The following is a 26939-nucleotide window of genomic DNA, read 5'->3' as shown; positions in this document are numbered from 1 at the left end:
GGGCGTGGAATAGGATATTCCAGAAGTCAAAAGAACTAGGACTAAAACCAAGAATCACCTACCCAGCAAAACTGAGTATAATACTTCAGGGGAAAAATTGGTCTTTCAATGAAATAGAGGACTTTCAAGCATTCTTGATGAAAAGACCAGAGCTGAAAAGAAAATTTGACTTTCAAACACAAGAATGAAAAGAAGCATGAAAAAGTAAATAGCAAAGAGAAGTCATAAGGGACTTTACTAAAGTTGAACTGTTTACATTCCTACATGGAAAGACAATATTTGTAACTCTTGAAACTATTCAGTATCTGGGTACTGGGTGGGATTACACACACACACACACACACACACACACACACACGCACACACACATAGAGACAGAGTGCACAGAGTGAATTGAAGAGGATGGGATCATATCTTAAAAAAATGAAATCAAGCAGTGAGAGAGAAATATATTGGGAGGAGAAAGGGAGAAATGGAATGGGGCAAATTATCTCTCATAAAAGAGGCAAGCAAAAGACTTATTAGTGGAGGGATAAAGAGGGGAGGGGAGAGAAAAACATGAAGTTTACCCTCATCACATTCCACTAAAGGAAGGAATAAAATGCACACTCATTTTGGTATGAAAACCTATCTTACAATACAGGAAAGTGGGGGATAAGGGGATAAGCAGGGTGGGGGGGATGATGGAAGGGAGGGCATGGGGAGGAGGGAGCAATTTGAGGTCAACACTCATGGGGAGGGACAGGATCAAAAGAGAGAACAGAAGTAATGGGGGACAGGATAGGATGGAGGGAAATATAATTAGTTCTTACACAACACTACTATTATGGAAGTCATTTGCAAAACTACACAGATTTGGCCTATATTGAATTGTTTGTCTTCCAAAGGGAAGGGTTGGGGAGGGACGGAGGAAGAGAAGTTGGAACTCAAAGTTTTAGGAACAATTGTTGAGTACTGTTCTTGCCACTAGGAAATAAGAAATACAGGTAAAGGGGTATAGGATGGAGACAAGGGCAGAGAGGGATGATAGAAGAGAGGGCAGATTGACAGACAGGGGCCATTATAACGCTCGGTGTTTTGGGGTGGGGGGAGGGGACAAAAGGGGAGAAAATTTGGAACCCAAAATTTTGTGAAAATGAATGTTAAAAGTTAAATAAATAAATAAATAAAATAAAAGTTAAAAAAAAAAAAAACGGTCTTCTCCAAACCTGCCATTCTATCTCCTGCTTTTCTGTATTCACCCAAGCCATCCCCCATTACTGGAATGTTCTCTGGATTATCCATCTTTCACAATCCAGCACCGTCCTTCAAAGGTCAGCCCAGGGGACATTTCCTTTACAAAGTCTTCCCTCATTCTTCCAGTTGCTGGTTTTTTCTCCCTCAACTTACATATATGTGATTGTGGTATAGCCTTCTCTTAGCTCTCCCAACACCCCCACCAGAGAACATAGGCTCAGTCAGGGCATCCCATTTTTGTTTTTGCATCCCCAGCGCGTCATTCTTAACTCTCTTGAGTGTGAAGTCACAGGAGGGCAGTTGAGTGTAGCCATCTAGAAATAAAGAATCAAATACTTGCTATTTCAGAACTGAACAACTGGCTACTTACAATCTGAGTCTCTGGTGTAATATTGTCCTTTAAGACTTTAAGATACTCTTCAATTTTATCTCGTGCTGGACACCTAGGAAGGGAATAAATACACTCTCATTATATTCAAAAATCAGAAGCCAGTTCAAGCCATATCACTCACACAAGCTTGAAAAGGTTTCATATAGTGATGAACTCAGAACATCAAATCTGAATAGAAAGATGGCAATACAAAAAGGTATTAAGAATAAAAATTCAAATAGTATAAAGGCACCCAGAAATGACTAAAAATATTTGTTAAAAATGTCAACAGAAAGGAGGGGAAAAAACCTTCCAATCCCTTACCAGATTTGCCTACAAAACATCTGATACTATATATTCATATATTTTTTCCTTTCCAATCTCTTCCCTTCACTGTCAGTACACCACTCACAGATTTTTATCATATATGCTTATGTGCTGCTTTCTGATATTCTAATAGAAGGAATTATTTCCCCATCATTCTTAACAAATACAATGTTCCTCCTATCTATTATGGCACCTCTGATCTTCATTCATTTCAATATTCCTCTTATTATTAGCTTTTACCCCAAAGCAACAAAGTTTGATCTACTAAAGGGCACTAACCTGCCCAAGGTTATGTAGTAATAACAGGCATTATAGTTAACTGAAAACTGGATCCTTTTCTCAGTACTTCTATTTAATCAGAATCCGGATGTTTACTGAGAGATTACCTATAAACCACTTATACTTGAGGTTTCCTTTCAATTCTCAGGATCAAAGTTTAAGGGTCTTTGCCAAATGAATGGTATTATCCTAAACTTTTTCCCATCTGCTTGTAGCAAGTGTCCCCTGGGCATGCTGGAAGCAGGGCTGGTCACCATTAGGGCCTGAGCTCCAGACCAGGTCTACTGACTTCCTCTTCTGACACTAGTAGTATGACCCTTGCCAAATCACTGAAATTATAGTTTTCATTTTTATAAAATGAGGATAATACTTGCCTTGCTTACCAATCAAGAATGCTGTGAAGAATGTACTTTTGAGGGCTATATAAATACACATCCTTATCAAAGACAGTTAATAGAAGTTTGTCCCTAAAATCCAAGAACTGAAATTCCTTGTATTTGTTTTTTTTTTTTTTTAAAAGAAAAAACTTGGTTTTTAGTCTTCGGATGTGACTACCACGAGTGGTATTTTCTTGGAGCACTGGTTCATGTATGTTGTCGAACAGGTAAAAATCCAGGCAGGGAGTTTACATAAACCTGGAGGTCAAGATTTGAGTTGACCACCAGGTGGAGCTTCATTCAGAATGAGCCTGTCAGCCACAGGGCCTGACAAAGAGAAAGACTCAGGACACGTACACAGGTACGTACATATGTACTTGTATGTGTATTTATGTATGTATATGTGTGAATATATATTATATGTATGTACATACGTATATATTTGAAAATGGTCAATGTGAGAAACTGTTTAGCTTGACTATGAAAGTGTGTGTGTGTGTGTGTGTGTGTGTGTGTAGGACGCACACATACATATGTGTAGGTTTTTACTGTTTGGTTTGACTATGAAGGTTTGTAACAAGTTTTGTTTTCTTTTCTTGCTTTACTGGGGGGAGGGAGGACAGATAAATCTTCATGAAAATAAAATATTTTTAAAAGGTCATTCTCCATGCCTTTCCCCCATCTCTCATCTTCCTTACCATCTCTACCTTCTCTTCCCCTCTCAGTCTCACTCTCCCTTCCCTTAACCCACTCTCTCCACTTCTCTCTCTCCTTCCATTCTTTTGCTCCCTCTTGGATGTTCTGCGCAAAGGACCACATAAGCTCTATTCAAATGAACAAAGAGAAGAGACTCACTTTTCTTAGGAAAAAGGTGCAAATAATAATGATTACCACTGTCTATCCCCAATCACAGAACCAATCTTAAGCAGGATTCGAAGCCTTTATTTTTAGACTATAGATACTGACACATCTTTTCCTTGCATCCCCAGTTATGGTATTCTGAGGTCCCATGACTCCTGATTCTTCTCTTGCAATCCAGAAGTCCAACTGAGGGCAAGAGATCACAAACCACAGAAGTTATCCTTTATCCTGTCCTCACAAAAGACAGTGCCCAAGTCCAAGAAGAATGCTTCCACAAAGGCTCCAGCCAATAAGCCCAAAGTTGAAGAAGGCCAAGAAACTGAAGACTGTCAGAGCAAACCAGTGATGATATTTAAGTCCAAAGCCAAGTTTAGCACCAAAAAATCTACTAAGAAGCAAACCTGAAGTCCTTCCTCTTAGACCCTTCTGCTTTCCTTTTGTAAGAAGTCTAAAAGTCAAATTTACTGAGTTCAGAATCTCAGATGGTTTGTGGCCGCTGAGGTGACAGGCAGATACTGAGGCAAGAACAGGTGCGAAAATCACCTCAGGGTCCACATCTGGGCACAGGAAAATGAAATGACCGATTTATGGCTACAGATGCAAAGGAGTTCTCTATTTCAAGTCTAATGAAGGAAACATTTCAAAATACACGTATTTAAGCTAAGCTGCCTTTTACACAGGAGAATCTCAAAATTTTCTCAGAATCAGTCTAGGAGGGAGAGGGAAGAAAGGAAAGAAGAGAGGGAGGGAGGGGAAGAGGGAAGGAAGGAAGGAAGGAGAGGGAGAAAGGAAGAGAGAAAAGGAAAGGAGAAAACAAGGAAGGAAGGAGGGAGGGAGGAAGAGAAGGAGGAGTGAAAGAAGGAAGACTGGATGGATTTCCCTAGGATTACATAAAACTGTTTTAGAAAATTCCTGTTTACCAAAGTGGAAGTCATTTGTAGATGAGCTGTCTCATTAAAAATGGACTAAATTGATAGGATAAATAACAAGAACTCTATTTTAGAAGAAAGCATAGATATTTTTCAGAATGGGCAGGGACCTTGGTGGCCACTTAGTCCCATCCATAGCAAAGAGAATCTCTACTACCATACTGCCAACAAGAAGTCATCTACCTTTTGCTTAAAGACCTCCAGTGAGGAAGGAAAGCACCACCTTCCGTGCATGCCCTGTTGATTAGCTACAGGTCTCCTGGAGAGGGTCCTTCTGAATCTTCTCCCTCTTGTTCCGACAGTTACCCTCTGGAAACCAGAAGAACAAGTCTATTCCACACAACAATCCTGAGAATACATAAGGACAAGTGTGCCTCCCTTGAGCCCCCTACTCCCTTCAGCTGGTCCTTAGATGGCAAGGTCTTGAAGTCTTTCACCACCCACAGCACCTTCCTCTGGAGGCTTACCAACGTCATTCCTGACAGGCAGTTTTCAGAACTAATGATAATACCATCTGACCAGAGCAAAATACAATCGGACTAACGATACTGACAGTAATATATAGCATGTATATGGTACTTCAAAGTTCGCTACGTGCTTTATATATATCAACTTAATCGATCCTCACAACAGCCCTGGAAGGCAGGTGTTATTATTATTCCCATTTTACAAATGAGGAAACTGAGATTTGCCCAGGGTCACATAGCTAAGTAGCTGTCTGAGTAGAATTTGAACTCAGGTCTTCCCAGCTCCATATCCTATGCTCTATACACCATAAAATGCCTCTTAAGGTAACCTCAAATTAAATTAGATTTCTTATTTAAGGTATGCAATATGACAAACAGCATGATAACATTCATTAAATGTCCACCACGTTCCAGTGCTAGGGATTCAATAAGAAAAAGACAGGCAGCCCCTGCTCTCAAGAAGGGAAGAAAACACAAAAAGCAGCTGGGATTTGGAGGTGCTTAAGGGTGCCTCAAAGGGATGGGAGAAGCCAATGACAGAGCAGAAACCAAATAGAGTTACTGGGGGCAAATGAAGAGCCGTTTGTCATGCTGAGCTACTACCTATAAAAGGAGGCTATGCTATGCCAGGAGGCTTTTCCGCTCTACCCTCCAGTCTTACAGAGAAGAAATTACCGACAGGGTATCGACGAAGTGTGAGCAGCAAAGCTGAAGCGATCTACATGATGCTGAGTTTCCCAGGGATGACTTCATCCTGGGCAAGGCGTGATGAAGATGATGATGGTGTTTGACGCCCTTCAAAGCCTAGCCCCCTCCTCCCTTTCCAGTCTTCTTACACCTCTGTCTTCAGTCCAGTGACAGCGGCCTCACTCTCTTGGCTCAGGGGGCTTCTTCTCCAACTCAGACTACTGATCTCCACGGCCCCCTTCAAATCCTAACTAAAATCCCATCTTCTACAGGAAGAAGTGCCTTTCCTCTCTTCATTTTCCCCTCCTTATCCTGTTTACAGCTTGCTTCTTTCCGTGCTGTCTCCCCCATTAGAGAGTGAGCTCTTTGAGGGCAGGGATGGTCTCCTGTATCTTTTCATATCTCCAGTGCTTAGCAGCACAGTGCCTGGCACTTGATAGGTGCTTAATAAGTGTTTACTGAATGACTGATGAATTGAATCCACGCAAAAATCCCAGTGACAAATGCAGAACTCTTTCATTTGGAGCTCTCTGTGAAGGGATTGTTTCGCTCTGTCCTCCATCCCTCGAATCAGAGAGGTATCAGACCACTGACCCAAATTCAGCTTGCAATCAGCTAATACTAGCCCACATTCTCCCCAAGGTTCTCATCATTTTTGCCGCAGAAACTAGTTCTTCCACATTGGAGAGAATCAGATAGAAAATGTATTTCCCCAAGTGGGTTCCTCCTATTTTTGAAAAATGGAATTACCATTTTGGAAAATTAAGAAATTATTTGCTGTTGTTTCTTTGGAAAAATGATAGGTCCATCAGATAACTGAAGAAATGAAGTCTTCATCACTTGTTCATTGTCATTCTGGGCCAGATTCCTTCATTTGGTTCCTCTTTTGGTCTAAGGGGAACATAACGTACTATGTTCAGATGATGACATCCCTCTTCCTATCCCTGGTGACCATCACCCCTATGCTCTGCCCCAGTTCCTGGATTGCTGTCCATGAGCATCCTCTTAATAACCATGCCACCCTCTTGTCTTTTAACATATCTTCTTGCCCACCTTTCCCTGCTATTGATGTGAGCTTCTCAGATAGTGCCAGTTCAAGATCAATGCAGTGTGCTTGTTCAGTAGTCCCCAAAGTATTTTGACCTTTCTGGGATGAGTGTGGGAGAGTCTAATGGATTATCTCAGGACTATGGTTTTGTATCCATTCATGGGCTCCTGTGAGTTTTCTGTGTGTCTTTTGAATTTTCTGTGGTAGGTGAAAGAAAGGTTGTGATACCCATAACATACAATGTTCACATGATACTCATACTGTACACTCACTGCCTTTGTCGGAGTTGAGAAAGACTGTTACCTATATTTTGGGGAAAATGAGCCCCTGAAATTGAAGCCATAGGCAAAAGAGAGAAACCGACCTTTTAGAGGTAAGGAGCCAGGATCAAACCTTGTGGACTGAGGGCTTTTGAGGGGACGTAGGCAGCAGGTGAAAGCTCTATTTTTCTCAAATAGCAAGGGTCCCCTTTATAACCAGTCAAAGAAGGCATATTTTAAGAACTGCTGAACAATCTGTACTGGATTATTTAACCCTAGATTCTGACTCAAAGTATTTGCAAAAAAACTCCTCCAAATGCATAACTTGTCAACTACTAGCATTTAATTTCTAAATCATGGGAAAAATTTAACTGTACTTACCATTTGGGGGGCCTCAAATTTATACCTAAGTCATGTGTAATTAAATTTAGTTTCTCCCATAGCATTCGTGCTAGTCTTGAATTTTCATAATTAAAGACAAGTAGCCAATTAGTTAGTGCTTTAGGATAACTCAAGCGTCCCTTTTTAATTTCTCTTGACCAATCTGTACACTGGATAGAGACAGCCTAGGTAAGAAAGAGTTAAAAGACATGTTATAAAAAGTTAACTGTGCTTTACAACTATTTAAATTCCAATAAGTCAACATATATAAGTTAAGTGCCTCTCAAGTGCCAGACAACCAATACTGAGGCCAGATAAGAACTCATGATGATGCATCTTCCTGACTCTGGGATCCTGTGCCCTATGGCACCAGCCAACTGTCCAATAAATGTGCAAGGCAAGCTAATACAGTGCTTATGGGGAAGGGCGGGGGAAGGGTGACAACAGAAAGCAAGAAAGACTTCCAGTGGGAGGTCGCACTTAGGCTTGGTTTTGAAGGAAGCTAAGAATTCTAAGGGATAGAGAGGGAGTAAAAGAGCATTCCAGGCAGAGGAGGCAGGAAGCCTAAAGATGGGAAATGGAGTCATAAACACTAAGGACACCAGTTGGCTAGAATGCCCTGGGCATAAAGGGGGGTGAGGTGCAATAAGCCTGGAGAGACAGGACAGAATGGGGCTGTGAAGGGCTATAAATATCTGACAGAGGAGCCCATTGCTCTAGAACAAAGGGGGAGCCACTGGAGCTTTTAGAGAAGGGGAGACCCATGCTTTAAGAAGATCCCTTCAGCAGCTGTGAAAGGAGGGAGAGTCAAGAGCAGAGACACTCTCCCCAGGCCTAAAACAGACATGCCATTACTGTCTACAAAGGTAACTTGTGCTTCTAAAGAGGAATGTGTCAAACTAATGGTTTCTTATTTGTGATGAAGCAACTAGGGGGCCTAGTGGATAAGAGCGCTGGATTTGCTGTCAGAAGACCAGAGTTCAAATGTGACCTCAGGCACTTCCTGGCTGTGTGACCCTGGGCAATTCACGTAACCTATCTGTCTCAATTTCCTCATCTGTAAAATGGGGATCATAATAGCACCTACCTCTGGGGGTTATTGTGAGCATCACAAGAGATAATATTTGTAAAGTACTTTGCAAACCTTTAAACACTGTAAAAAAACAACAAACTATACTTATGGTGGTAAGTTAGTTTACTTTTTCCATTCAGGTGGAAATACAGCAGAAAGCCTAGTAAAAGAACAAGGTAAAACTTCTGCTCTTCTCTCTACTTGTATGAGTAGGTTTACTCTGGACCAAACTGAACTGATGATTAAAAAAACCACCCAACTCAATCCAAGAAACTTACTTTTCTGTCCTCATTGAGTATCTGTACCGGCAAAACTCTTCCAGTGAGAGATAATGATTGTTTTTCAAAGTTTAAACCCCATTCCTGAAGCTCTTTCTGGACATCAGCATTACTGTCAAGTTAAAAGTATTGGGGCACTGATAAATAAAAGTGATATGATATTCAATAAGAGATGAACCAGAATCAAGACAAACATTTCCTAACCAAAAGTCTTAGGTGGTAGTGTTGAGGTTTAGGGGTGCTCAGGACCCCAAAATACCAACATACTGGGTCCTGCCAAAATGAATTTGACTCAAGCCTTCTTTCAGCCAAAGAAAAACAAATTAAAGATCTGCCATACTGGGCAGAGTCTTAAGGAATCTGAACATTTGTAATGCTAATGCCAGCAGGCCAGATTGAATCTGAGCTCTGAGCATTTTCTTGGAGGCAAGAAGGATCTTATGTACTGAAAGACTGTGGGAGGGATCTAGGGGTGACCAAGTAATCTGGGACTATGGGAGGAAGGGTCCAGGGACAGTCTTGATGGGAGTGGCCAGGAACAGGGGTGACTAGAGGTTGGACTCCAGGAACCAAGAGAATAGGATTAAGGATAGGAGAGACAATGGAGTGTTAGGCTAGGTTGAGGGTAACAGATTTGGACATAGAGATAATGAAAGCTTATGGCCTCAGGCAAACACCAGATCAAGTGGAAAGATTCAAGGAGAGTTCAAGGGGGTTCCCAAAGCCATCAGTACCTCTCTGGGTTGAGATTCTGAAAAGCCACTTCAAGCTCTGACAAAGTTGTGGTCACCCCAAGATACACAAAGATAGCCCAAAGGCAGCTCTTTGTCCTGTCTTACTCTGCTTTTGGGGTTGTCTCCAGCAACTGAATGACAAACAGAGCTGAGAAACAGTTAGAGTTGTCCCAACTCATTTAACTTGTGTCTCCTATTACAGCTGTCTGGTACAAACTAGAAAGGTAAGAATGGACTCTAAGTTTAGCTTTCAGTTGTCTGCTGCCTATCTATCTACGGAGCTGATATTGTCCTGATTTGATTACTAAATATTTACTGAGGACCTGCTATGTCGAAGGCACTGGTGAAACAATTCCTGATTTTTGTGTTGTTTGTATTGTCTTGGGAGAGAGAGTGTGCACACCTATCTACTATGTGTGTGTACGTGTGCATACATGTGTGTATGTATAATATACACATATACATACTCATATGCATACACACAGACCCAAAAAAGTCATTTCAATCTGGAAAGGTCTCATATAAGAGGTGATAATTGAGTTAAACTTGGAAGGACACTAGGAACTGGATTGATCTGACCAACTCTGAGCATCTGTTACCAAAGATGAGAATGAAAATTTGATAACATAAATCACTCACCTATTATATGTACAGGGGTTCTTAACCTGGGGTCTAAGAATTTTTCTTTTTCAGTATTTTGAGAACTGTATTTCAATATAATTTGTTTCCTCAATCCTTTATTTTATAGTGTGCATTTAAAAATAGACTACCAAAAGACACACCAAAAAGGCTGTGACCCCCTAGAATAAAGAAACTCACCCATGAATACTTTTGATGAATTTTCTGAGTTCACTGTGCCGTCTTTCGGGTGACAACCTTGTAAGTTTAGCTATGTTCTTAGTGATCCTATCATTCATTCTCATTGAGCGTGTGAGACCTTTAGGATAAAGACACAGGAGCTAAGAAGGCTTACTAAGTTTGCTGTGAGCTTTGGGATGCAGGAGCAGCTTTCTCTTGAAGAGTTGGGAAGGGGTTCAAAGAGGAGGTCTCAAACAAAGTCCAGAGCACTTGAAAGAGGAGGTGTTAAATGAAGCAGAGAAGTGGAACTAATGGGCAAGAAAGAAATAGATGAGTGTCTGTCTTCCCTCCAAAGAAAAGATAATCACACAGTCAGTACCTGTGAGATTACAGAGTTCAGGCATGAGCAAGGCAGGGTTTGTGGGTCTTCCATCTGGCTCCCTCTTCCGCTTGGGCAGGCTGACCAAGACTGGCTGCTCCAAGTCTGTGATTTCTGTCCTATATTGCTGTGTAAGAAAAGAAAGGAAGAGAGGTCATCATCATTAATGGTTATTTCTTCCAACAGTGGACACAGTAAAGACCCCACTTTATCCGAGCCCCTGAGTGCTCAAATCCTGCCTCAGATACTTCTTCATTGTATGACCCTGAGCAGGTCTCTCCTCTCAGCCTCATTTTCCTTCCCTGTAAAGTGAGAATACTAAGAGTGTGTAACTTTCAGGATTTGGGGGAGAATCATAAAGTACTATATAAGCACTAGCTTTTCTTATTAAGACAAAGCCTGGAAATCAGAAGCTGTGTTGATTTGGGAAAACTGAAGGATGCCCGTGAGTGGTGTTAGGCATTGTAGGTGCTCTGGTGATCTTTTCCAGCCCCAGAACTCTCATTGCCAAAAGAATCATAGGTTTAAAGCTGGATCTTCAAAGATCCCCTAGTTGAAACTCCCATTTTATAAATAGGTAAATTCAGACCCAGAAATGCCTACAGACATGCTGGTTAGTAGGAAAGCAAGGACATTTTGGAACACTTAACAAGTTGTTTCTAACTAATATAAGTGGTGCTAATAACTTTATTATTTATATAAGTCGTTTCCAAACCAATCAAATCAATCAATCAACAAATATTTATTAAGTCTCTACTACGTGCCAGGCAATGTGTTAGATGCTGGGAAAGCACACAATCAACTGAAGATGAAACAAAACACATTATCAGAAATTATTTTTGACCAATTACATGATAATAAAACTGATAAGTTTAAAGGAAATGGATGAATATTTATAAAAATATAAAATGTTAATATTAACAAAAGAAATATTAGACTTTAAATAAACCAATATCAGAAAAAGGATTTTAAAAAACCATAAAAGAACCCCAAAAGGATAAAAAGACCTCCAAAACCAAATGTATTTATATGTGAATTCTATCAAATATTCAAAGAATAATAATTCTAATATTTAATATAAACTGTTAACAGTAATAGGAAATGAAGGAACCCCTCAAATCTCTATGATACAAATACGGTCTTGTTAACTACACCAGGAAGAGACAAAGCAGAAAAAAACCACTACTGAACAATATCCCTAATGAACAATGATGCAAAAATTTTAAATAAAATTTAATAAATAGACTACAAAAATATATTAGAAAGATTAAACAGTATGACCAAGTTGGATTTATCCCAGGAATGAAGGGTTTGTTCAACATAAGGAAGATTACAAATATGATAAATAATGTTAACGATATATTGTTAAGTGATCTTGAAAACATGCTGAGAAGGGATTTGACAAAATCCAGTGCTTGTCTCTATTTTAAAAAAAGACACATTAGAAAACACAGGAATTAGTGGATCTTTTCTTAATAAAGTAAACATCACCTATTTAAAACTTAGATCAAACATTATAATGGAGAAGAGTTAGAGAACTTTCCAATAAAATCAAAAGTAAAGCAAAGATGTTAATTATTACCTCTACTATTTACCGTATCCTATAAACGTTAGGCGTAATAGTACAAAAGAAATCATGAGAATAGGAATTAAGAAAGAGGAAAAAAAATATTTTTAAATGATATAATGCATTCAGAAAATGCTAAAGAGTAGATCAAGACTCATGGGAGATAAAATGGATACTTTTGAAAAGATAAAATTAAAAAGGTCTTTCATTAACAAATACAATTTTGCTAAAATTAGAAGAAAAGCAGGAAACTGAAGAGGGTGGGTAAAATGTTTGTAGCTGATCTGAGCATCTTCTGCATACAGATAATTATAGAACCCGTGGGAGTCAATGAGATCACCAAATGAAACAGTATGAAGAAAAAAAAGACAAGATGAGAAGAGGGGCTAGGACAGGGCTCTTCATGTACTGATGCTGTCTTACGATCAAGGGCATCTTTACTGGTTGTCCTAAAGCCTGGGATTCTGTTCCTCCTTGTGCTACCTTCAACTTCTGGCTAAAATCCCACTTCTGGCTAAAATCACCCTGCTTAGAAGAAACCTTCTCGGATTCCCTGGAATTCTAGCCCTTTCTCTCTGTAATTTATCTCTAGTCTGTCCTGTCTATATCCTTTCTTTATGTAGTTGTTTGCATACTGCCTCCCCCATTAAAGTGTGAGCTCCTTGAAAGCAAGGCCTGATTTTTGCCTTTCTCTGTAAACTCTCTCCCTTTCCCTCTCCTCTATGGGTCACGTCCTTACCTGAGGGTACTCTGCCCAAAGGTAAATTCTGATGCCTGAAGCCTCCCTTCATATCTTGGGGTTTACTGGCTAGATTTCTTTATTAAAGACCATGACTGAAACCCAATTCAATCCAGGTGTCATTGATTGGCCAACGATAGGTCCCTGCCCAAGCACTACTTAATGGTTACGTTTTGGGTCCAGATGGCTCAGAGTGAATATAAATAGTCATTGTTTCTCTTTTGGTCAGAAACAATCCTGAGGGTCTTCTCCTCCCAGTTTGATTTTTTTTTCAAGGGGCCATCCCTTGGTTCACTTCTTAAACAGCCCTCATCACTGAATGGGTGTTGCCTCAGTTAAAATAAGAACTAGGAAAGACTTAAAAAGACTTAGCTTAAAAAGGCCAAGGTCTCCCATTGCAACCTGGGCCATCTCCAGTTGTCCTGATCTATATCTGGCCACTGCATCCACATGGCTCTAGAGGAGATAGTGAGGCTGATAACTTTGCACAACCCTCCCTCACTGTAATCTAATCCACTTGCAAGTCATAGCATCATCTTCCTGATGTCATGGTCCTCTTCCAGAATGAAGGACAAACCACAGCTTAGCATAGTACCTCATATATAGAAGGTGCTCAATAAATGTTTGTTACCTGACTGACCCTCAGACTCATGAATGTAGAGAACATAAGCCACAGGATCAAAGCCCAATCAAGGTGAGGGCTTAGCTGGAGCAGCTGACAATTTTTTAAAGCCCTGAGATACTAATGCCATAGTTGTTAAGTCATGGAGGCAGTTTAGTCACTGGAAGACAGCTCCCTTTCAGCATCTTTACAAGCAGATAGCTCCACTCCATGCCTCATCAATGTATGCAAGCTCATGCTGATAATCTACAATGATGGAGCTAAAAAAAATAGAGGAAATATGACATATTGGATGAAGGAACTGGTCTTTGAACCCAAAACACTGAGGTTCAAATCCTGCCTCTGACACATGTTGGCTATGTCACCCTGGGAAGATCACCCTGCCCCACCTCTATAGCTATGGATTGCAGAGAAGGTGTCTCTCTGCTTTAGAAGAGGAAGTGTCTTCACTGGTGAGATCCCTATTGCAATGAAAATGCAGGAATGATCCTTATCCATTAACAACATACCAGGTCAGAGACAATACAGAATAGTAGTAGTAGAAAGAGAGAGAGCTGGCCTTAGAATCAGAAAGTGCTGGGTTCAAGTTCTGCCTCAAACACACACATAGGTTGCGTGATCCTAGGCAAGTCACTGACCCTTTTATTTGCCCCTACCCTCTCTTCTTTCCCCAGCCACTCTAAATTTCAGAGTAATAACTTATCTGCATTGGTAAAGGTTGCTTTGGCAAGACAAGCTCCTCAAAAGTCCAGGGAAAGAAAAGAAAAAAAATGTATACATGCACACACACACATATTCATGTCTATATAGATATATGTACATACAAACCATATATATTTAGTTTTTTCAAGACACCACAAAAATGTTCTAATAGCTTATTTTTGATCAAGTTTATTCTTAGTTGCCTAAATACCAATGCCTAAAGAATGTGTTGTTTTGCTACTTAATTGACTAGAGCTACACTGACTCGCGATGAGCTAACAAGTATGTATTAAGCAGTTCCTATGTAAGGCCAGACACTGTACTAAGGGTTGGGGGCATAAAGACAAAACTAGTCTACTACAGGCCTCATCTTCAAATGCTCTGAGGTTCTCATTTGCTCAGTTGTGGTGGTTTGTCCTTTGTTTCAAAGAAGACCAATGACATCATGGGCTGATGTCTTGATTTGCTCCTGAACTGGACTTAAGTGAGGTAAAGTTGCACAAAATCATCATCTTCACTCTCTCTTCCAGAATCTTCAAAGTCCACCGAAAAGACAAAAGTCAGCACAGCTGGTGATGACTCAGAATGCAGTGGATGACCCCGGCCACCTTCAGCTACCTTCATAGCAGATGGAACAAACCGTTCTCACTCATTCTTCACATGTTTGGGATGGACATCTCCCTAATTTAATAAGTCTGAGGCCTCTCAGTTATTTACCCTCAACCTAGTTTAGCCTGTCTGCTGAGCCTGTTTTACCTGGCTGTGGCTGCACTTGCTATATAGCTTCTTGGAGCCACAGGTAATAGTTGGGTGGCAGGGGGACAACAAAGGTGGATGAGCAGCCCTCACACCAGAGGTACTAGTCCTCCTGAACATCTTATATACCTCTGCCTCTAAACAGAATTCTAATGAAATACCATATTCTTCCCCTAGGTTTTTCTAATTAATGTCCACTTCCCACTCTACCCTCAAACCTGTCTATCAGCACTCCAACTTCCCAAAAGATGTTCCATGATTCTGAACTACACCCATGTTATAGAGCACTTACAAGGTAAAAATGTCTTCATCCTATTAGAGGTCCCATCCACCAGATTATCCTAGGCTACAATGGAACTACCTCTTCCTTTAACCAAGCCTGTCCCATACATTTCATTTCAACTACTATTTATCAGTCAGTTAACCTGAACCAGCACCTGTTTTGATGTCTTTCCAAGATGTACCATCTCAAGAATGCCTCCTATTGGCCTCCTCTCAAATTGTCTTACCAATAACTCCTAACAACCTATTCCTATACAAGATTTTCTAAATCAGGAGTTCTTAACCTCTTCTGTGTTCTGGACCCTTTTCTGTTGAAGCCTATAGATTCCTCAGAATAAGTTTGGTGGTGGTAGGTTTTTTTTTTTCATTTGTTTTTAGTAATTCCTAACTGAAGGAAGTGCTAGATTTCACTTAGAGGTTAATGAAAACAGATATAATTTTCCCCCCATGTAAGACAGAGGATGTCTTGGGGGTCCACAGACTCAAGGTTAGGAACTCTTAGAGGCAGCTAGCTAAGTGGTACAGTGCACAGAGTACTGAACCTGGAGTCCGCAAGGCCTCAATTCAAATGCTACTTTAGACGCTTACTAGCTGTGTAATCCTAGGCAAGTCACTTAACTTGTATATGACTCAGTTTACTCAATGGCAAAATGGAGATAATAATAGCACTCCCAGGATTGTTGTCAGGAGCAAATAAGATAGATAATATCTGTAAAGTGCTTAGCAGAGTGTCTAGCCCACATATTAGACACTTACTAAATGCCCATTCCCTTCCCCATATTTGCTTTCTTTCTTCTTCTTTTCCCAATGCCCCCACTGTAAAATGATTATAGGATCATGTATTTTGATGAGAAATATTTCTAATTCAACTCCTTTGTTTTAAAAATAAGGAAACTGAGACATGGGGAGGCCAACTGACCCCTCTGGAAAGGAATCTGAGGCAGGATTCAAATCTAGATCCTTTTACTTAAAAGTTGGTGCTTTTTTTACTGCACTTCTAGACATACCAAAAAGGACAGCACTCACTGGTGTTACTTTACTTAGGCACACATGTCTCACTATTACCTCTTAAGCCACCACAAGAAGAATGTACTTAGTCTTGATATACATGGTAGAAAACTCTCTAGCTATTTGTCTTATTCAAATGCTGGTTTCCATTCTGGAGGAGTTCATCCCAATCACACTGATAGTTGTAACTATTCCCCTCTGAGCTTTTTCATCCCCACCCCTCTTTTATTCTCCACCCATTCCCTCCTGATGCTCACATGGCATCCTGGGCCATCTCTAGTCGTCCTGATGAATGTCAGGCCACTGCACCCAGATGGCTCAGAAGAGAAAGCGAGGCCGCTGACCTTGCACAGCCCTCCCTCACTCAGATCAAGGTCAACTGTAAGTCATGTCATCATCGAGAACGAAGGATAAACACAACCACACCAACAAAGCTGGTCATCTACATGTTTAAATCTGTCCAGTTCACCTAAGGGATAGCAGAAGGACCAGACCTTTGATTTCACTGGTACACAAATTCCTAGGTGAGAAAACTGCTTCAATCACCTTCAACTGCACAGCGTTGCCTGGTACATTGAGTAGCCGAGTGACTTGTCTAGGATCACACAGTCAATGTGTTAAAGATGAGACTTAAACCCAGGTCTTTTTGAATTCAAGGCCAGCTCTTTAAATACTACTTTTACTCTTTAAACACTACTATAATATCTCTCTGAACTCATCTTAAAATAATAATGTTTGAGAGAGCAGAAAACACATGAAAATGTTTAAGTATAGAATATGACATATAACTACATGCATAGTACTGTAAGCAAAAACAACAGAAAATAATGCATCAAAAATGACTGTCACTCTCCTACAAATTCGTATTTATAAAAGAAGCTTCTAAAGCATCACTTGTCTGTAGGTAATTTGTAACTGATGGGAAAAAACTATTTCTATTGAAGGCATTTTGAAGTTCTGCTACAACTGAAATATTTTGGAATAGAGAATAAAATCTTAAGAGTCAGTTTCCTACCTGTCTATAGTAGTCTAAGAAGCTGATATCAGAGTCATCTTTTTTAAAAGTGCTTCTTGGATTCTGTTCCCAGTCAATGTCATCAACTCTATAAGTCCTATTGTTGTGTCTGTGGAAGGAATACATTTGGAAATTTATGACAGTTGCCTGGTACCTCTCTACATGAAATAACATTTGGGAAAAAAGTAGCAGCTGACTGGTTCTTCCAACAATCTTCTCTAGGTTCAGTGGTCTGAGGATGATGAGGGATTAAAGTTTAGTACCTAAAAACTATGCACTTTCCAAGTGAGTTATAAATACACACATTTAACAGAAGTAGTAATGGAACAGAAGATTCTGGAAGAGCTGTGTCTTAGATACAGCATAGAAGCTACTTGTCAATTACAAATATGGGGCTAGGAAAAATAAATGATCCTCCCTCAATAAGGCCATTTTCTCTTCCAAGGGGTGAGGGGGGCAGGTGGGTGGGGTGACTCACATACAAGCAGCCTTTACTTAAGGTTGCATCATTCTGAGGAGGAAAAAAGGGACAATCATCATTTCTTCCCTCCCCTCTTGCTATACCTTTCCTACCTTCAGAACCTCTGCTACATTTTACCCAGGCTTAGCACTTAAGAGCATAAAGTTACATTAGAGGAAACATTTGCTTATTTAAAAAGAACTGGGAAAACAAAGCAGAAAGACCTACTTGGTATAAACAATTTGCCCTCGTATTTCTTTCAAAATATCTTCTCGGGATGTAGGTCCTCGAGATTTCTGAAAGTCCTTTATGAGGTCTAAGATGGTATCCTTTCGGACAACTTTATGACTTATATCAGTGCACAGCATAATGTCATTCTCATACTGAAGGATAGAGGTAATGAAACCTGGACAAATACTCAACCTGTCAGATGAAATACAAATTGCCTTCTATAATCAGTGACTTTAGCAAACAGTAACCCCACTTAGTAGTGGGGGCTAGCGTAGCCCTAGTAAAAGTACAAAAGATAAATCCACAAAGATCAACATTTCTCTATCACTCAGAAAAACAAGAAATGGAATGGAAGGGAGATGCTATTAATGATAAAATGCATCAAAAACCTGAACATCAAACATATGACTCATATGAAGACAACCATGAAGCAATTTTAATATTGAGCCTGGATTCTGGAAGGCTCTACCAGAGGTATAAAATTGATTAGGTTCAACCATGATGGAAAGGTTGTCCTGAGCAACAGACTGCAAGAATTTCTTTTCTTTCTTTCTTCTTTCCCTTTTTTTTTTTTAGTATCATTAACATGTCATTAAGTTCCCTTCTCCCTTCAATTCTATCACCAAAACATTTAAAATTCCTCCCTTGTAACAAAAACACAGTCAAAATAAATCCACACATTGGCTATGTTAAAAAATTACAGACAAACACTTTAATATTCAGTGACTTCATTGCAAAAGAAAGCAAAAATGACATTGGAACCACAGGAAAATATAATAGCATTAAAAAACAAATGGCAGAGGATTGATGCCTTTATATTATGAACACTTTCTCTGAGAAGCACTGGAAGGCACTGAGCAAGAGAAAGACCAAATATTATGCCCCCACAAAATTAAAATGATTACATTTTAAAAGACAGGCATTGGCTGCTTATTGACATGGAACCATCTTCAAATAAACTGTTTCCACATAGAGTCAAAAAACTGATTTGTTAGAACAAAGAAAAATCAATACCAAATTAGAATAAAAATGAAAAAATGTAAAAATTAAGGCAACTCCATATTTAAAATTATCTGCTGAATCTGAAAAAAAAAATCCAAAATGATTTAAAAAACATTGACACAGACTATCACCATTGTCTAATGATGTTTAACCAATGTAAATCAATTGTCACAAGGCAGAGATCAAAACAGCAGAGACAAACACTTCATCCACTTGCCAAGAGGAGAGTGATAACAGCTAGGGGCAATCATGGTTTGGAATATAAAGTCATTTGTAAGATTTGTAGAAGAGAATGGTAGAAGGAAATAAGTGGTGTCGCTTGATAAAACAGCATTAAAGGGGAAAGCCTGGCAACTGAGCAAAGTCATCCCAAGGGCATTTTAGGACAAAACTGACTGAAGTAAAGCAGATAGAAGAGAAATGGGGCTCTATTTTTAATGAACTCTTTCTGACAATGATAGAGAATTGAAGAAAGCAGAGAAATCACACTGCAGCTCAACATCACAGATCTGTGACATTTAGAATGTTGGAGAGATATCATTTCTGGGTAATTTAATAACTGTTTTAATGTAATAAGGCTAGCATGTTATTAATAAAAGTGGTCAATGGCACTCTCAAATGCCAAAGACCCCTCATGAAGGTGGGCTTACAGTTTATATGCCCTTGGTAAAGGAAGCGTTCCTGAGAATGTCAATCAACTCTGACTGGTTAACAATTATTGAAAGAATGTATATTATAATGCGGGGGCTATATTCACAATAAGGCTTTTGAGGTACATGACTTGGATCACTTAAGTCTTGGTCAAAGAGACATCAATTTCCTTATCACTGTTTGACAAAAGGGAGAATCAACATTTTCCTAGACCTTTTTGAGTAAACACAATGAACAGGAATCTCTACCCATTAGCCTAAACTTACAATTTCTATACCTGGATAAGTCTTTGAGAAAGATTTTCTACACTGGTTGATTTCTGGATGAAGAAGGAGAAAAGGAGAAAAACCTTGGTCCTGATTCAAAAATTAGTTATTCATATAAAAGAGAAATAATTCTGTTTCTCACACACCAACATGCGGGACAAAGAAGGAGATGATATTCTTCCCACTATATTTTCTTTAGTGTCATTAAGCCAGATGAAGAAAATAAAGCTGGATAGGATAATTCCAAGGGCATTAAGAGATCAATTCCCAAAGTGTTTGAATGAGAGGAGATAGTAAAAAAGCTTGATAAAAGTCTCAGTCTTCATAAAATTATCCAAAACATATAGGCCAAGAAAATATATACCACCCCACATGCTACTTTCTCCATCTTTACAATATTCCACTACTACTACTACTATCACTCACACACACACACACACACACACACACACACACACACACACACACCCCCAACTGATTCAATGTATAGAGACAACTAAACCCTATAATGGTAATTAAAATGGGAAGATCTTTCTCATTCATTAATAGAACCATGTGACTTGCTTAAATCACATGGAAGCCTAAGTCACATGTGGTGGGAGGACCTTGTTGAACAGGTGGAACAGGAAGGGTAGAGCAGAACTGAGAGGAAGTAAGTGAAAGCAGTTAGGATGGAGAGACAGAGGACACAGGCAAGCAGACAGCTAGTCTCCTGAGTGTCTGTTTTTTGTGGGAAGGCCCCAGCAAAGGGGGGTCGGCCAAGAGGCTTGGGAATGTCTTCGTCCCCAGCAGTGCTAATGTGCACTGACTTACTGACTACTAAGACTGATTTAGCTTTCTGATTTGGGGATTTGGCTTTCTAGCGTCTGAACAAATGTTTTTCTTCTGCCTTCTCTATGAAGGGTCTGCTATGGTTTGCAATTGAGAACTACACAGGCATGTTCAGAGTCACCACCAGTGCTGTGAATGTTGCCTTGGTAATACAAAGTATCTATACTATAATATACTATAATACTATATTCAAGTGCCTCCACTTTCTCTCTTCTCACTTTTGTATCTCTCTCTCTTAAATTAGTTATGATCTCTTGGTCACCAAATCTAGTCCTTTCTCAGTTCCCACTCTCCTTGACCTCTCTGCAGCTGCTAATACTGTGGGTCACTCTCTTTCTTCTCTCTGATTTCTGGACACCACCCTCTCCTGTCTCCCCCTATCTATTTAACTGCTCTTTTGTCTCCTTTGCTGAATCCTCATCTAGATCGTAACCTCTAACCATAGGTGTCCCACAAGATTCTGACCAAGGCCCTCTCCTCTTATTCCTCTCTGTACTATTTCATTTGGTAATCTCATCAGCTCCCTGGGATTTAATTATCTTCTCTACCTTTTAGAGAGTTATTTTTTCCCTTAAACCCACCCCAACTCCTACCTCCCTCCCCTATTACTGTAGAAGATAACATCCCCCCAGTTCCTAAGGTTCACAACCTAGAAGTCATCCTGGATTCCTCACTATCACCCCCTATACCCAAGCTGTTGTCAAGGTCTATCAATTTCATGTTTGCAACACGTCTTGAATACATCCTCTCCTCGCACTCTGTTCCCTCCCCTGCATTAGATTCTCATCACCTCATGCCTCGACAATTGCAACAGCTATTGGTAGGTCTACCTGCCTCAAAACTCTCCACATTTCAGTCCATCCTCCATTCAGCCACCAAAGTGATTTTTCCTAACGTGCAGGGCTGATGTCATCCTCCTACTCAATAAACTCCAGAGGCTCCTTATTGCCTCCTGGATCAAATTACCAAATCCTTTGTTTGGCATTCAAAGCCCTTTAGAACTCTTCTTATACTTTACTTGCTTACCTGTACTCTTCAGCCCAGTGACAATGACGTCCTGGCTGTTCCATGAACAAGATTCTCTATCTCTTGGCTCCTGGCCTTTTCATTGGCTATCCTCCATGCCTAGAATGCTTGCCAGCCTTATATCTGCCTACTGCCCTCCCTAGCTTCCTTTAAATTCCAACCAAAATCCCATCTTCTACAGGAAGCTTTTCCTAACCCCTTTTGAGTGCATTCCCTCTTGTTAACTTCTTATTTATCCTACATATAGCTTGTTTATACACATTTGTTTGCTCTTTGTTTCTCCCATTAAATTGTGTGTTCCTTGAAGGCAGGGGCTATTTTTTTGCCTCTCTAATGCTTCAGACAGTCCCTGGAACATAGTAAGTGCTCAGTAAATGTTTATTGACTGACTATTCAAGGTATTTTAAAATACCATTAGAATACACTCAATGGAGGTAGATGAATCTCGTGAAAGATAAAACTGACAAAATTGGTAAGAGAAATCAGGGGGAAAAGGAAGAATATATACTCACATCACAACATCTCATAGCATTATACATAGTACATAACTTATAATTAACAAAGAACTACAATTATTAAAGCCATCTAGTATTAAATGAAAAAAGCAAGTATTTCAATTTCAATGCGATAGATTAAATAATCTAAAGCTAGAACCAAAGGACTATAATAAATCAGGTGTTTAACAAATCCAAGATCAGAGCAGGGAAGGAATACATTATTTAACAAAAAACTGTTCAGAAAATTGGATGGTAATTTGTTGAAAAAAATGCTTATTAGATTAATATTTCACAACATATACAACAATAAATTCTGAATAAATACAACATTCTGTTATCTTCTCATTTGCAATACCCATTCACCCAAAGTTGTTTTGATTACAATAAAAGAGATAAATTCTTAGCTCTATGACAAACAGAAGTTAAAGGAAGTAAAAGATCCATGATCAATGAATTTTTACACTAAAAGCAATAAATCGAAAACAAGAAAGAAAAAGACTCAATCTTTTACTAACACAACTATATCTATTTCCAGGAATGTTTATAGTAAAGATTTCTCTACTGTTCGCCAATAGATAAGTAATAAAAAACAAGTCTGATTAAAAGTTAACTTTGCCATGAATAGATACAAGACACTATCTCATAAAAGAAAAAAGAACTCAAAGTTTTCCATAATAATTATATACTTTTAAAAAACTGAAAGCCCAATCTATCCCCAATTGATATTGCACCATTTAATCTAACAGTGGTTATAACACTTATAAAACACACCATCATAATTTGAAGGGTTATAAGCTCTTTTTTTTTTGCTTAGAAAATATGAAGAGTTCTATTGAGTTAATGCTATATAAATGTCCATTCTTATTATACAAACCTTAAATCTCTCATGTCTTCTGCCCCGTTGTAAATGTCATAAAAATTGCGTCCAATCTGTACAAGCTTCAGGGTATTCAAAAGTCTAAAAGTTAAAAGGACACAAAAGATTTATTATTTGTTGGTTCTACTTTATTCCCAAGAAGAAAATGAGACTGATTAAAATGAGACAATATTTGTAAACTTTAAAGTATTATAGAAATGCTAGCTATCATTATTATTATTATTATCTTACGTAAAGTTCCATGCAAACCTTACAGAGTTACAGGAACGCTAGCTTTTGAGATATCTACTACATTTCCCTCTCAAAAGAAGTTCCAATAATAGTTAGTATTTATGCATCTGCAAAGTGCTTCACAAATATCTCATTTGAGTCTTACAACCTTAGGAGGTACACACTATTAAAATGGGGATAATAAGAACCCCTAGCTTGCCACGTTGCTGTGATGATCAAATGAGATAGTATCTGTAAAGTGCTTAGCACGGTGCCTGGCACCCAGCAAGCATTTAATAAATGCTTTTTTCTTCTCTGCCTTCCCATCGTTATAATCCCCATTTTATGGCTAGGAAACCAAGGCAGAGAGAGGCTAAGTGACTTGCCCAGAGTCACACAGCTAGTAAATAAATGTCTGAGGCCACATTTGAACTCAGGTATTCCTAACTCCAAGTCCAAGAGAGAAGAACCCTGGTTTTACCTAAACTTATCTCTCTACCAGTAACTAACCTAGCCCTCTGTAAAGGAATTAGTTAATACTTATTGAATTGAGTCCAATACACTTACTGAGAAAAAAAAAAAATCTACCCAATACTTTCAATGTTGATCCTATGAAGCTGCTGATTAGACTCAGGGTCTACAGAGCAGGAAATTGGAACGATTATAGTTTGTCTCTATTAAATATACTTATAACAAGCAATCTTCTTCCAGAGTGATCTTCCTTCCCATGAAGTTATTGAGGAAAGGAGGGAGTTGAAGTCTGCATTAAGAACAAACTGCCTACGTAATCCTTTACCATCTCCACATGTTTGAATTCAAAAAACACAAAGGGTTACAGGGATGCACTTGGTTTCAGTAACGTTCACCATACCTAAATATACAATGTTCTGAGTTCCAGGAAGTGACAATGGTCAAACAAACCTTTTGAAAATAATATTGTAAAACTGTAAGCAAGTTGGTGAATTAGGTAGAATTTCACTGGTTAAAGTGATAGTTATCCTCACATTCTCTCCACTGTGTGTCTGACTAAACACTTCAGTGACCTGAAAAAAAAAATAAAAAGTATGCCTAGCAGATGATCAGAAGGGACAAACAACAGCGACAAACAGCAAAGCAAAACTATGAAAGCAGTTTACTTTCTGAGATACTCCCAGAAGTATGAGTCTCTTTCTCCACAATTAGCCCAGATTTAAAAGACAAGCATTTTAGAGTCAACCCTGGGGGCAAACCTAATAATCTATTATTAAATGGAAGTTATTTTCATTAAAAACAGATTGCTAAGCCCAGCAATAAAAACTTAAAAAGAAAGAATATCCAATTATACAGTTTAGCTTTCTAAAATTCACCTCAAGCAAATGTTTAATGAAAGAACTGGTGATGTCTGGTTTAGAAATACTTCTGCTTTGAATTTGGGGAAGAGGAACCATAGCAAAGAACAAAAACAAGACAAGGAACCCAAATTTCAGTAACTGTGTCTTTGTCAAGACTGTCACCTGTCTTTCAAACATCCCTTTGGGGATGGGGAAAAGGGAGAGGAAGAGTTTGTATCTAAAGTTTTACTGATTTAGAGAACCCTCTGATGAGAACATTCCCTCTCCCTTGAAGATCAGCACCTGCTCTGCAACTTAGTCTTAGAGACTCTAAGAGGTGAGTGACTTGGAGGTTAGTAAAGTTAGCTAACCTGCAGTACAAGGATATAGTCACACAGTCAGAATGTACCAGAACCAGAATTTGAACCCAGGATTTCCCAACCAAAGTCAGATTGGTTTTAACTTTCAATCAGACTGGTTTTAAAAAATTACTTTTGTATTAGAAAATAGTAGAGGAAACTTTACTACTGACATTTCTGAAAAAAAGTGTGACATCAAAAAAACTATCTGTTGCTGAGTCATTTTTTAGTGATGTTCAACTCTCTGTGACCCCATCTGGGGTTTTCTTGACAAAGATACTGGAATGGTTTGCATTCTGTGGAGGAGGAAACTGAGGCAAAGACGGTTAAGTGACCAGGGTCACACAGCTAGTAAGTGTCTGAGGCCATATTTGAACTCAAGAAGATGAGTCTTCCTGATTCCAGGTCTGGTGCTATCTACTATACCTTAATTAGTGCAAATATGTAGATCTTTGAAAGCAAGATACACAGGAAAATTCTTCAGAGTACAATTACAGGCTACAACTAGGCTTCCTATCACAGGACTTTGCCCACAGTGGATACTTAATAAGATTTGTTGTGCAAGCCAGACAATTTGGTAAGTGAGGGGAAGTGTAGCCTAGATTAATGTGGTGCCTTTATTGCAAAAAACTTTTTACTCAAATTTGCATGTGCAAATATCAGTATCCAAATTTAAATCAATCAACAAACATTTATTAAGACAAGCATACTGTTTTAGGCTATGGAGAATCCAAAAAGGGTGGTATTCCTAGATTTTAATCAAAGATCTACCAGCTATAAGACCTCTGGGGACCACCTTAAAAACTGACTACACTGTTACTTTATATTTATTTAACTTTAATCACAACTGCAGTGACTGAACCACATTTTCTTTAAAAGCCTAAAGCTGTAACATCAATCAAAAATATTATTTCACCTTGTTTTGTAGTCTATGGTGCAAAAATAATATTGCCCCATCAAAAGAATAAAGTTTTCCTAGGAGTTGTTTGTGCACATCAAGTAAAACTGAACGGAGTCTTTTGGAATCCATCTGTGGGTTGAAGTTAACATGGTACTGGTACAGTGCCCACTGGGGAAGAGATGTCAGCCGGAAATGGTTTGTCTTCAAGTGAACCACTGTCCCTGAAGTACCTGAAAGATTGAGCCAGATTTGACAGCCTGTGAGACATTGTCTACTTATTCTTCTCCATCATTTCTAATGCTCTAATCTAACTGGACGTTTTCCCAAGGCTCAAGGTTAGAATGGTACAATACAGTGAAGTTCTTAGAGAGAAACCTGACTCTTAGGGACACTAATTTAAAAGCCATTTAAGTGAATACAAAAGTATGCCTTTAGTAAATGAACTTAGTCAAGGGTCTAATCTAGTAATATCAAGACTCCTATGAAAAGCTCAGGTCTGCAAAAGATTTCTAAGAACTACCCAATGACCTACATATTTCAAAGATTTGAGCTAGACTGAATCGGTTGTAAAATAGCAAACTGGCTTATTCTCCCTGGTCCACATTTTTAATGTACTGTCTACTAAACAGGCAGTCATCTTCTACAAAAGGGCAAAGGATGGCATCTCAGCTGACAGTCTGGCAACAGAGAAACCCTCAGACCTACCTCATGGCTTAGGGTGTGAGAACAGCTGTGTAAGAATGAACGAACGAACGAACGAATGAATGAATGAATGAATGAATGAATGAATGAATGGACAAAGCATTTCTTAAGAGTTTACTATGTGCCAGGTACTGTGGTAAGCACTGATTGATTATACAAACACAAGCTAGAAAGTCTTTGCCTCAAGAAGCTTATGTTATAATGGGGGAGATCAAAAGTAGGGGGGGAATAGAAAATGGAGATGGGAGGTGAAGACGAGAATAGAAGTATAGCAGCATAATTTGTTAATGCCCAAAAAGTGGTGTGATGTCCTGGTTCTGGTCAAGATAAGGTCACTATCAAAGCCAGTCACGAAAGCAAAAACAAAATCAAAATCTCAAAGTAATAACACCAACTGAAAATATATTGCTTTATCTTATAAAAAACAAACAAAAAAGAACAC

At 39.1% G+C, this 26939-nt stretch overlaps 1 protein-coding gene across 1 annotated transcript in view; it reads right to left on the bottom strand.

Moving 5' to 3' along the window:
* The window catches only part of LOC140499392 (piwi-like protein 1), a 75221-nt gene that overhangs the window by 33117 nt on the left and 15165 nt on the right, over positions 1 to 26939 (bottom strand). The window contains exons 5-14 of the mRNA XM_072600740.1: positions 25811 to 26025; positions 24147 to 24268; positions 23013 to 23096; positions 17863 to 18057; positions 17175 to 17283; positions 10484 to 10610; positions 10126 to 10243; positions 8573 to 8684; positions 7223 to 7407; positions 1607 to 1679 (exon numbers count right to left, since the gene is read on the bottom strand). Coding sequence (XP_072456841.1) covers positions 1607 to 1679; positions 7223 to 7407; positions 8573 to 8684; positions 10126 to 10243; positions 10484 to 10610; positions 17175 to 17283; positions 17863 to 18057; positions 23013 to 23096; positions 24147 to 24268; positions 25811 to 26025 — 1340 coding nt within the window. The remainder of the gene's footprint in view (positions 1 to 1606; positions 1680 to 7222; positions 7408 to 8572; positions 8685 to 10125; positions 10244 to 10483; positions 10611 to 17174; positions 17284 to 17862; positions 18058 to 23012; positions 23097 to 24146; positions 24269 to 25810; positions 26026 to 26939) is intronic.

The sequence above is a fragment of the Notamacropus eugenii genome, chromosome 4 (assembly GCF_028372415.1).
Source record: "Notamacropus eugenii isolate mMacEug1 chromosome 4, mMacEug1.pri_v2, whole genome shotgun sequence".
Lineage (NCBI taxonomy): Eukaryota > Metazoa > Chordata > Mammalia > Diprotodontia > Macropodidae > Notamacropus > Notamacropus eugenii.
This window is presented reverse-complemented; position numbering and strand designations above follow the sequence as displayed.